Source organism: Acanthopagrus latus, chromosome 17 (assembly GCF_904848185.1).
Source record: "Acanthopagrus latus isolate v.2019 chromosome 17, fAcaLat1.1, whole genome shotgun sequence".
Lineage (NCBI taxonomy): Eukaryota > Metazoa > Chordata > Actinopteri > Spariformes > Sparidae > Acanthopagrus > Acanthopagrus latus.
In genome coordinates, this window is record NC_051055.1 from 5,742,735 (window position 1) to 5,754,797 (window position 12,063).

The following is a 12,063-nucleotide window of genomic DNA, read 5'->3' on the forward strand; positions in this document are numbered from 1 at the left end:
GCAATGTAGCTTATCATTTCCACTTGACTTATCACCAGGAAACTTTTCAGTGGTGGAATAAATAGCCCGTAGGCAGCTGTTCATCCAGGTTCCTCTGTTCCCCTCCTCTCCTCTTTCACTCTCTCATTTACTTCCTCCGTTCCCATGTAGCTCATCCTTCTGCTTCTTTCTCAGTCATTTCTATCTCAATACCCCCCCCCCCACCCCCCCCCATGTAATTATATAAAGCTGTCTCTGATCACCCAGTCAGGGCCAGCGCCGGGGCCATGCCTGGCTCTTTGCATAGGGGGACCTGGTCCTCATTATCGATTGTCCTCCCATGTCGAGGTCCCTCTCTTCCCCCGCCATGAAAAATTCATCCTACCCCCCAACATCTATGTGTGGCTTAAGTGAGCAGCACTAAGGATAAAGCTCACTGAAACCCCAGGGTTTTTAATAATTGACTTACATAACTTTTCCTTGATTGGAGACATTAATGTCATTAGTCAGTGGTAGAAAGTCTGGTATACAGTATGCCCTTCGGTGGCCCAGAATCATCCTTACAACATCTTTCCTACCATCTGAAATGGGCTCACATTTGAATAAAACCCTGATTCCCAAAAAGCTATGATGTTGTTTAAAACGTAATTAAAAACAGAATGCAGTCATTTGCAAACAAACCATGTAGAGATATAGTTTTACAAAGTTTACCTGAGCTCATATAGTAATATATGAGCTGTGTTTCATTGTTTCTGAAACAATGACAATAAACATCTATTCTATGTATTCTATCTTCACCATCATGAGCTTCATAAAGTGGTGACTAGCTTGGGAACGACTTGGAGGATGTCCCTTTCATACACAATCATGATACTATCACCTGTTACCACTGAACCTTCTCACGTGTGAGATGTTCAAAACAGGTTTTTTTGACCCCTCCACAACTCTCCCAACTTGTCTAAAAAGTGCTGCGGACATCAACTTCAGAATAAGCATATAACAACATAAATCACTGAAGTTGATGAGATAAACATTAAACATAGTGTCTTTGTACTTTGTCAAATTTGTTTATGTCAAAAAGGCTTACCGAATGATCACGTTCTGTTTTACTTGTGTTTTACAAAGCACTCTAACATTTTTGTCATCAGGATTTTATATCTATTATATAGCATATAATTGTCTCAAGTATTTGGACTAGCCATGGTTGCAGGAGCTGTCTCCGACTATATATCAGTACCACATAGAGTTTTTATCAATCATGTAACCTCCATTTTCATAACTCAAAAGCAGAGAGGACAATAAAGCAGCAATGATATTACCTGCAACTACTTGTTAACTACAGACCATGCCACTAAAGATGTTACAATTTTCCTCTGAAAAGATTCATGTTCTTTGGCCCTATCATTTTTGACAATCTTTATAATAAATGAAGAAAAGAATGAAGTACAGCATGCGGCTTATTTATTAGCTCCATCATAATGCATGCCATTAAATAACTTTAGACATGTAACATCCTGCAGTTCAGCTGGCTGATGCACTTCTCACTTCTAAATTTATGACAGATCAGTGAAAGGAAAATCCGTCAAAAGACAGCAGGATAGTCTGTATCTGGATTTTAAATCGTGGGAAGGCTCCATGAGAACCCTGGAAGGGTTGGGGACCGCAGCATCTGTATAGTTTACCCACCGGCTTTATTTGCTAACCGATGGAGCAAGTTTTTATTGAAGTGGCGCAATGTCAAAAGATGAATCTTTTGAGGAACTCAAATAAAATTGCACCACAGCATTATATGGCTTCAAGTCCCTCCGTACATTTGGTTGTGTCTCTGGAATTGATATGGGGGTGTGTGTAAGACTGCCTTTACAGTGATGTTCCATATGGTTTCACTATCCAGGTTAAAAAGGCATAAAACGAGGAAACTCATACCTCACAACAGAAAAATAAGAAATAAAACAAACAATTTACAAGCATGACAGACTTTTTTTTTATATACAGATGAAGCTGCAAAAACTGATATTTATGGACTAAGATTTAATGCTGCACTCAAGACTTTCAACCAAATACAGTGCTGCACCTCTTTAACACTGTAAAGCAAAAAAAACAGAAAACCAGGAGGTTCAACACTGCTTTCAAATCTGCCATGCTTTAGGATGGCAATGAAAGACTGCAGAGCTTTTTGTTTTAAAAAGGAAGGAAATATTAATTATTGAAAGAAATGTGGTGGCACTTTCATCACTAAGCAATGGGAGTCAAAGAAGGCTTTTTGCAGCAGTGGCAATCTCAAACACATGAGTGTTTTTATTGCGAACACCTTGTCTTCAGCTGTAAGAATAACAGCTATTTTAAGCTGGAAACTGTCAGTGGAAGGCCCTGTGCAAGGAGCGAGCATCAAGCCTAGAGGTTAAGAGGTGTCGCTGGCGTTCACATACCTTTAAAGAACGGGCCCTAATGTGAACAGGCTGGCGAGAACCATAGACTGGCCCTCCTCAGGTGTCAGCCTCTATTAGCGCTGGAGAAAGTGGGAGATCAAGGTCTGACAGAGGGGCACACACACACACACACACACACACACACACACACATATACATCTCTCTAAAGTGGTGGGGAGATCAAATATGCTTATTACCCAGGTTGCTGCGCCTTTTAGGCGAGGTCATGCATGACGCCGTCCTAACTTTGAACCTGGTGTTGGGTGCAACCACCAAGAACATTGTTTTCATTCCGACCCCACCTTTGATTTTTTTTTTTTTAGCTGACTTTTACGCTTGACTCTTCATAGCAGAACACCTCTGTCAGACACAGGTGGCAGTGTGTCCAATTAGTGTGTTTGTAAGGGGCCATCATTTTTAGGAGGAGTATCTGTAAAATCCCACTGTCAAAAAAAAAGAACTCAACCTCATAAGCAAGGCCAGTGACACAAGCCTCAGATGCCATCTGACTCAAATTAAAGTGGTTCTGGACAGTTCGAAGGGGCACAGGCTTGTATACAGTAACTGACAACATTTCTACGAACCCATAGCTTGACGGGAACCAGGCACGCAGGAGAGTAATGGTTCCAATTTGTTCTAGCTAATCTATCACCTGTTGCTTCCCTTGTCTCCAAGTGGTAGCAGTTACATCTCTGTACTCCTGCAATGACCCTCTCAATGAATGGAACTGAGCAAGAAAGGTGAGAGAGGGAGTGATGAGCGTGTATGTGTGTGTTTGTGTGTTCGCTGGTCAATCTCTGAACCCCTCCTCATGTTGAGAAAACACAAACCCACCCCTGCCTCTTTTGTGTTCGCTGGTCAAGCCTTGAACCCTCATGGTTCTGAAAAATATGGCTTCCTTTATGTGCCTGCATTAGTAGTGTTTATATGTATGTGTGTGTGTGTGTGATGAGCGGCTGCTGAGTGAGGGTTACTGTTGAAACACCACCCAGTATACAGTACACATGTTACAAGTGTTTCCCACCCGGCATCCTTGGAAGGGCAGCTTTGATTGGTCTTGGAGAATAAATGCTGCTGAAATTGCGAGCATATTGCTGTAAACACACAGCACGACGTGGCCTTGCAGCAGTCTGCTCTCTGTTTGCGCCTCGTTGAAATAAATCAAACGTGAAACACTGTCGAATCAAAGTAGAGCCGCCAGACATGATACATACACACTGAAGCACACACGCACACACACACACACGCATACACACACACACACTTACACACACGCACACACACACACTCATACACAGCGACAGACAGTTACAAAAACTTGCACATGCAAATAAACCATTTGTGAAAACACTGCAGGAGAGGTAAATAAAATGTTGGATGCACATTTCTTCCCAATCCTGCCTTTGTCAATGTCCTTTATTCTTCCTTACACTCAAAGCACTAAAATATGTCTCAGCAGGTAGAAAACTCTCTGAACCTTCCAACTCATGATGCTGCTGCTTCAATTAAACTAGGGATGTCACTGCTTTCCAAATCCCAGATTCACTTTGATTGGTTTTAAGGCTACAATTTGATTAGTTTTACCATTTAAATATGATTTTTTTTTTCAGTATTAATGGCTGTGCCAAGATCAACAGATAATTGGTTTTATGCCCTGACAACTGTCACTTACATTTTATTTAGGCGTATTTTACAACAAGACTTAGGTGTAGATGTGAGCAAGGTTAGGCTTAGGCAAGTTTTAATTTTATTCACCTAAATTAAATACCACCCTTCGAGAGTTCAACAATTAACAACAAGTAATACAAATTCAGTTTGTTACAAAGTTAGTTTTCTCAAATGTGTCCCAATTGAACCCTCTTCCCAAATCAATAGATCATTGGTGGCTGGAAGGTTTGAGAAGTCAACTTGTGACTAAAGGGGTGGCGATTCATAACCCCGGACCAGCAGGATAAATCTGGGTAAGCAAAGTGAAAAGCAGCACTTGCCCCTTCTTCGTTACCACCACCACTGTGGGGCCCTTGAGCAAGGCCCTTGACCTCCACTGCTTATCAGAGCTGCTCAGTGGCTGGCAAATTAAAGTGTGGTTGTACTGGGCAGCTTGCAGATGTGAATGTGTGACTGAATGTGTTCAGGGCATTAACGAAAAAGAGAGCATTGCTCTCAGTGAACCCTTCCCAAATAAGGTTATACACAGATAGACAAAAAAATAAAAATAAAGTGAAAGCCAACAACTCTGTCAGAGCTACCTCCCATACTAGTCAGATGAGGGTCATTGTGCACCCAGGGTAAGTGTCTGGAAGTGGAGCTGCAGGCTACCAATACGCTAAATATGTCCGAGTCTATGTTTTTTTTTTTTTTGTCTGCGGAAATCCACAAGTTGGGTGGTGTTTGAGAGCTTAGGGAGGAAAACAAAATACTGGGTGAATCCCCAAAAATGCTTAATATTTCGAAGATCCAAACTTACAGTTCATCAATTTTTGATTTAGAAGCAAAATCTTGACACCCCCTAGTTTTGACTGATAAACCCTCTAGATTACAAGTCTTCCTATTTATCTGTGTGTATTGTCTAAAATACAGGAATTAGTGTATTCCACAAACTAGCATCAGGGCACTGATTCTCCTGATCTTTGTAAATTCCATCCTTTGCATCCCTATCCCTAAAGAGGAATATCATCTCCGCCAGAGAGTCATCTAACCATAACAACTAACAGTTGAAAATGTGTGTGCGTGTGTGGGGGTAAAGGGGAACCAGTAGCATGTGTGGTCAATTCTAGAAATTTCCAGCACAGCCTGACCTGGGGCAACCTCACACTGAGCCTGGATCCTGTCTGAGTCACAAGGGAGAGTGTTGTTTATGTGTGTGTAACGCAAATGAATGTGAGTGATTATGATTGAAGTTAGCCTACTGATACAAGGATAGTTCTGCTCTTCCCTAGTTCAAGGGAAACACCTGATTGTAATTGCACAAAGTCAACATCTGTACTTCAACTAAACACTACAATCAGACGTAACCACGGCATAATGTAATTATCTTTAGAGTAACAGTAACCCTGTGCAGCGAGACAGAGAAACGTCCTTTTAAAATATCAAATGAAAGTTAAAAAATCAACACACAACACTATGCACTTTCTAATAAACAAATAAACTGAGTGAACCTAAATAAATGTGAATAATAATAATTTTTAATAGCAAGTAATAGCAAAATTGTTATTTCTACGGGAGATCTAATGTCAGTATGCATTCTTTAAGTCTCTCACTACTGGCTACACCAATTTGCCTCTTATGTATACAGAGACTTCCCTTTAAAAAGGAGTCTCATTCACTATAAAAGCTCAAAACTTGACCGACCTGCTGATGTCATTCATGGAAAGATCACATTTGCTATCATTTCACTGCCGGCATCATTGGGAATAGGTAGAGAGGTAGACGGACACTGGTGATGTGTGGCTGTACTGTGTGACTCCTGTGGTGTACAGAGAGCTGCATTGTGTTGTGCTCTGTGATTCCAGGTGGAGAGAAGCCGAAGGCTTTCCGCTGACGGCAGGAAGGGATGCATGTGGCGGAGAAGGGAGCTATACGCTTCCACGAACTATCATTCATTATGCCTACATTTTAGTTACGGAGCTCATTTTTATATGCTGTACATGTAAATGATTGTATGTATGTGGAAGAAAGACATATGTCAAAGTACATCCATAGTTAGATGTCTGTGTGTGTGCAGCATCTGGCCTGCTGGGTTCAGGAGGCTGAACTCTGAAGGATATCCTGCGCCTACACACACTCTCCATGAAACCCTCACAGGGATAACAAGGTTGCACACACTCATACGCTTAAAAGCCCACTCGCACTTTTATTCATTGCGGTTCTATCTGAGTAGGATGTCAGCCACACCTTTAGGTCAACAACCTTAGCTTAAAGCTCATATGGATTTCATATTAGTCTAAAAATAGACAACCAAACCCTGTGAAAGGCAAATACACATGAGATTGATGTTACACACACTCACACGCATTGCACGCACCCACGCACACACAGTGAGTTAAAGAGGCAACATCAGTGGCCTTAAAAATGGCGTGAGTGTACAGAAGTTGCATGCGTTGAACAGTGCGTTTGTGTTCTGTTGGGCGTGAACCCCACCTGGGCCATTGAGGAAATCTTTGATCTGGAGGCAGAGCAGAGGGGGAGGGATGCCCGTCTTACTGTCCACCTCTCCTGCTACTGTCTGAAGCCAAAACACATTGTAGTCCAGAGACTCTGGGAGAGTCTTTCCTGGGTCTGATGAAAGTTCAAGAGATGAAGAAAGAGACAAAAAAGAGGAGAATAGATGCATGAGGAAAGGAAGAGAAAAAGACAGACAAGGACATGCTTTAAACATATGTAACATTTATAAATGTCATATGTACTTGTTAGTCTATCTTTGTGGACATAAAGGGTTGGTAGAAAAGTTGTATTTGCTGTACTTACAACGAGGAATTTTTATCCAATAAGAAATAGCCTCAATTTACTACGGTTGCATCAATACTATAAGCAAACAAGACAATCAACAAGAAGACTCGCTATTTGTCTATACGGACAGATTATAGCCTGAGGAAAAGGAGCTGCCCTGCAGTCTGGTGGTACAGTACAAAACACAGAAGTTGTCTATATCTAAATCAGAACATTTAGGTCCCATCCGGAACTCTATCAGGTTCCATTCATTCCTTCCCCACACCATCTAATCCATCCTCCTCTCCAGAGCTTTCTTACCCAGACACTTGTAGTCAGAAGCTACTCCTCTTAAGGCAACGTCAAACACAGACAGCTCCATCCTCTGCTTACGATGGTGGCAGCTGAGCAGAGCAGATGGTTGCATCACCTGGAGGTACAGGAGGGGTTCCAGCACCTGGTCCCCAGCTCCTCGTCTCCCGGGCTGTCTCACAATAGTCACACCCAATGCTTGTCGGGCCGAGGAGCGGCTGGGATTTGGCAGGCCGTCCAAGGAGAGCAGGCTGCCTCTCAGCAGCGGGGAGGCTGGCTGGGACGTGTTGCTGTTGAGGATGTCGTCAGCAGTCAGGCCAGCGAGTGAATCTTGGGCAGCCGGCGCTGGGTCTGGCGTCGGAGAGGTGGAGGCTGGAGGAGACTCAGACAGGACGTCAGGATGGTTTAGGGCACTCTTTCCCACCTACAACAGATGCAGACAGATCATTTTGTACTGTGCCAGAATTCATTCAGTCAGTGCTTTGAGGAATATTTTCAGGTAGATGCTAGAAACTTTACTGAGGGTATTTGGTCCATCATGATGTGCCAGCATCAACACTTTATATAGATGCTGTCGACCTCATTCATACATCAAATCATTGCTTGGAGGAACTAGCTGTTTACAATAAAATGGTGTAGATGTGAGCAAAAAGACATTACCAGGAGAGAAAACCTGACTGTTCCAAATGCCTCTGACAACTATGTGTTTGTTTTTCTATTTAGTGTGGGACAGCATTAGGCTGGTGCCCACAAGTCTTTCACGTTCATATCTGCATTTATCACATTATCCACCTTATAAATTTGAACTGTATGAAATTTGTTTTATCAACCACTCAAATTATTGCCAAATTATAAGGTGGATTTTCAGACTTTTAATATTCATGCTTCATGCTTAAACAGCAACATGATCCTCACATTACTAATCCTACTATGGGATGAATAATTATAAATAAAACTGACAAAAATCTAGGGCCTGTCTCATGAGAGAGCCACATGTCACAGGCTTTTCTTTTTCTCACTTTATCCCCTGGCTCCTTCTTCTCGGTTGTGCTGGTGGTGTCCGAGGATAATGAAAGGGCCTTTGGGGGACTGGAGCAGGCATAGGTCATGACAGACAGCCTACTAGCGGTGAGAAAGATGTCAAAAGGGATGAAGCTGAGGTTCTTGGTGATGGTGGACTTGTGGGAAGGCCTTGCGATGCAGTGGTGGCTTGCCCCGCTTTGCTGCTCTATTTGGACGATGCGAATATGAGCACTGTCGCTTCCAAAGCCGCTATCCTGCCCTGTCCCACTGTGACGAGATGAGGAGTCAACACTGGATGCAGGGTCTCGACTGCCGCGCTTCTGCTCACTTCGCCGCACCTGCATGGAGAAAGAGTGGAATGTAAGGCTGAGTTCACACCAATGCTGACTTTTTGAGCCTTGAAGTCCACTGCAGATGACTTCCAGTGGCCTCTCGCTCTACTATGTTACTAAACATTGTCAGTAAAAAGACTTTTTTCTTCTGCAGTGCTTCATTAACTCCTGCTGAAAGAGCAAAAGGGCAGTGAAGGTGAAAGAGTGGGAGGGAGGGAGAGAAAGAGAACGAGGGAGAAAAATCTGTCCTTCACCTGCTGTGTGTATTCTCTTACATTTGTGATATTTTCTACAGATACAGACACTAAAAATTAGTGAAACGCTGGTATGATACAGGACGTTTTCAGGTCGGTTTTAGCGAAAAACGGTATCTGTATTGGGGAAGAAATAGGCGAGACTCAGACTCTCTAGATGAAGTGCCGCTGCGGTGTTGATTTACAAGCTCATGAAGAGCCTGATTCACACCGCCGGAGTGCAGAATATAATGGAATGATCTTTAATGTCTGTGTTTTATTTTTCAATGTATTTCTTTTCAGTGCCACATATCGGTTTCCATGCCAAAACAACTTTTTCAAATACAAATGTTTCAATGCCAATTTCAGTTGTTTCTGCAAATGAAGATTTCTTTCTTTCCCTGGCACAAAAGGGAATACATAAATAACAATAAAAACTAAATCAGCATAAGCCAAACTGTAATATTTAAGATCGTATCTGTCCAGAACACACGCACACACATGCACCATAAGGGGCAGCTGATACCTGAGTGACTACACAAACACCACTAAACATGTGCAACAGCTTGATAAATGTGATGAACATGAGTATTCAATTAGCATCATAAAAAACTGCTTTATCTCAAACCAGACCAAGATGCTGAGAAGTGCTGAAATGGATCTGGATAAGAACGTTTTCTTCTTCTTCTGCAAAGTTTGTTTCTTATTTGGATCCTGGCTTTACAAGAGGACACAAACCAAATAACTTGCTTGATTGAAACCATGGACAAATTGACCAAAGAAGGAGAGCGTCATATAGCCACAGAGACATTAAAGGCATGCTTTGGGACTTTTTCTGTGGTCTTAAAATCATTTTGCACTTCTTGCAATATTGGATATGTCTTTGAAAAAGGGCCTCACCCCGGCAAATCGAATTGTTTCGTGCAGCGACTGTGGTATTGTGTATAAAGCAGCCGAGATTTTATGCTTGGCTCAGACGAACGGATGTCGGGAGAGTTCCAGCCGTTGTGGCAATAAAAAGCTCTCAGTGACAGATGATATAAATCAATGTGAGTAGGTTGCTGAGTTTCAAGCAACAATGAAAACAGGCATCTTTATTCTGCTACCAAAGCATGCCATCTTCAAGACTATAAAGAAGCCGCCACTGGCTCCCATGGGACAGGAATGGGACAAACATATAAAACTAAATGCTACCTAGCAAATAATAAATTACTGGACATGTTTATATAGGGCTGACACGTGTGGGTAAAAAGCTGGAATAAACAGAAGCGTTTACTTTTTCAAAAATTTCCCAAGTGAATGGAAAATATTTTGTAGAAGTTCAGGAAAAAAAAAACCAAAAACACTTGAAGCCACCCCCACAAAAGCACTCCCTTTTCACTCATACAGCAGAGCTTTTTAGCCTGAGACACAAGTAAATACCAGAAGGCGGGCACATGTGAACATGTAAGGCAGTGTCAGTTCAACCACTGCATCGCACCAATTAAACACCCCTACTGCAGATTTGTCAGGTGCATCATTAACAGACTTCAGTCTATTCATCATTATCATTGCCAACACTGGAACTCCATTACTGAAGCCTTCCCCCCGTATTCCCCTTACATGTTAATGGATACAATGTCGGTTTCAATTAGCTACTTCCATTTCTGAGACATGATTATGATGAATTGAAAAATAGAGAATAGACTCAAGGTATGTCCCATCCCAGCCCACCCTCGTCTGTTCCTGCAACCTGCACATGGTTGCTATTACAGCATGTACTCCCAGCTGCCCCACCTCCCCCTCTACATCTCTCCCTCCCACCCACTCCATGAGAAGTTTAAATGTATATTATTGCTGTGGTGGAGATAGTGTTTCAAGACCTCCAGGCAAATACTAAACCCACTGGCAGCACATTAGACAGAATACTTGACTTATTAGATATTTCCTATTCTAAACAGTGTCATCAAAGGCTAAGAACAAGAGCCATATAAAACGCTGCGGCAAGCCTGCCTGCCTGCCCGTTCTGTTCACCCAGGCTCATGTGTGGGGCTTCCATAGGATCGGCCCTGCCAGATCCCTCTCCTTTCCCTGGCCTAATGAGGACAGGATGTGTGCACTTCTTTTCTGTAGAAATGTAAGATTTTCCAAGCAATGGGGAGGGGAGAAAGGACAGAAAAGGGCCTGGACCTGTCTCCATGTGTGTTGTGTTAAGCTGGTGAAACTTGTATTGAGGTTAGGAGGTATTTGAAAAGGTATTCAGCACAGGCGAAAACGTCCACTCCAAGGAGCACCCCACGTTTGGAAGGGACAAATAAGCTGCACAGCAGCTGGGAAACAGCAAGAGCCAGGAGAAACTGCCAGATACTCTTTACGCTTCTCCGTCTCTCTTCCCAAGCTTAGACTGTACACATGCATTTACAATTACAGCAAATACCCCGTCTTCTCTTTAAGCACCACTACTGAGACAGTGCCCCCTAAGCAAATTCTTGGTCTATATTTAGATGTACTTACAAGTGGAATAACGGATAATGGGGAACACAATTGGGGGCGCAGAGGAAAAGAGACAATGAGAGAACATGCCGCACCGCACAGTTGTCCATACAGTTATGATCAACGCAATCAGTATATTCACATACAATAAACACACACGAAGTCAGTTGCTTTCCCAGGGTTTGATCTCAGCTCTAGTTCTAAAGCACATAAGTGGATTCTTTACCGTGTTTCTAAGATTAGTTATATTCCCATCATGCTTACTCACTGAAAAAGAGAACAAGTATACACATAAAACATAAACCTATGGCTCTGTAGTCTATATGCTTTAACCTTTCGCCAATTTATTCATTGACAGAGGGCAATAAATTCAGAATACAAACATGCACTGTAGCTGCAGGCCTGCTCCCAGCTGAAATCCCCTTTTCCAACCATTACTTTCTATTATATTATATAATAGCTGTACTGAAGCACTGTTTCCAGATCCCAGTGCAATCTTTCTCTGGACATAGCTGATCATGATCATGAACGTGTGTCTACACACACATACGCACAACATCCCCCTAACCCCCATCAGCCAATCATGAGGTCATCCTGTCAGAGTCTCTAGGCAGAACATTCTGGAAAATGGAGGATAATCCCCAAAGTGTGAAACCATGAGTCTCCCAAGTGCCAATCATATCAGAGTGCATCTGTACGACTTCTGACCCCCATTTTTGTCAGTATAACTCAGAACAGCTTGGCTAGAGGAAGGCTAATATGCGGAAGCAAATGTCACATCATCCAAATGCCACCCGTTTATACTGTTGGCTGGCTAGTGGAATATGACAACATAACTTTTACATCTAAATACCA

General features: G+C 42.5%; 1 protein-coding gene across 2 annotated transcripts in view; it reads right to left on the reverse strand.

Moving 5' to 3' along the window:
- Positions 1-12,063, reverse strand: part of LOC119005768 (vacuolar protein sorting-associated protein 13B-like) — a 324,995-nt gene that overhangs the window by 83,475 nt on the left and 229,457 nt on the right. For both annotated transcript variants that reach the window (XM_037073678.1, XM_037073679.1), the window contains exons 35-37: positions 8,168-8,509; positions 7,158-7,572; positions 6,549-6,686 (exon numbers count right to left, since the gene is read on the reverse strand). In XM_037073678.1, coding sequence (XP_036929573.1) covers positions 6,549-6,686; positions 7,158-7,572; positions 8,168-8,509 — 895 coding nt within the window. The remainder of the gene's footprint in view (positions 1-6,548; positions 6,687-7,157; positions 7,573-8,167; positions 8,510-12,063) is intronic.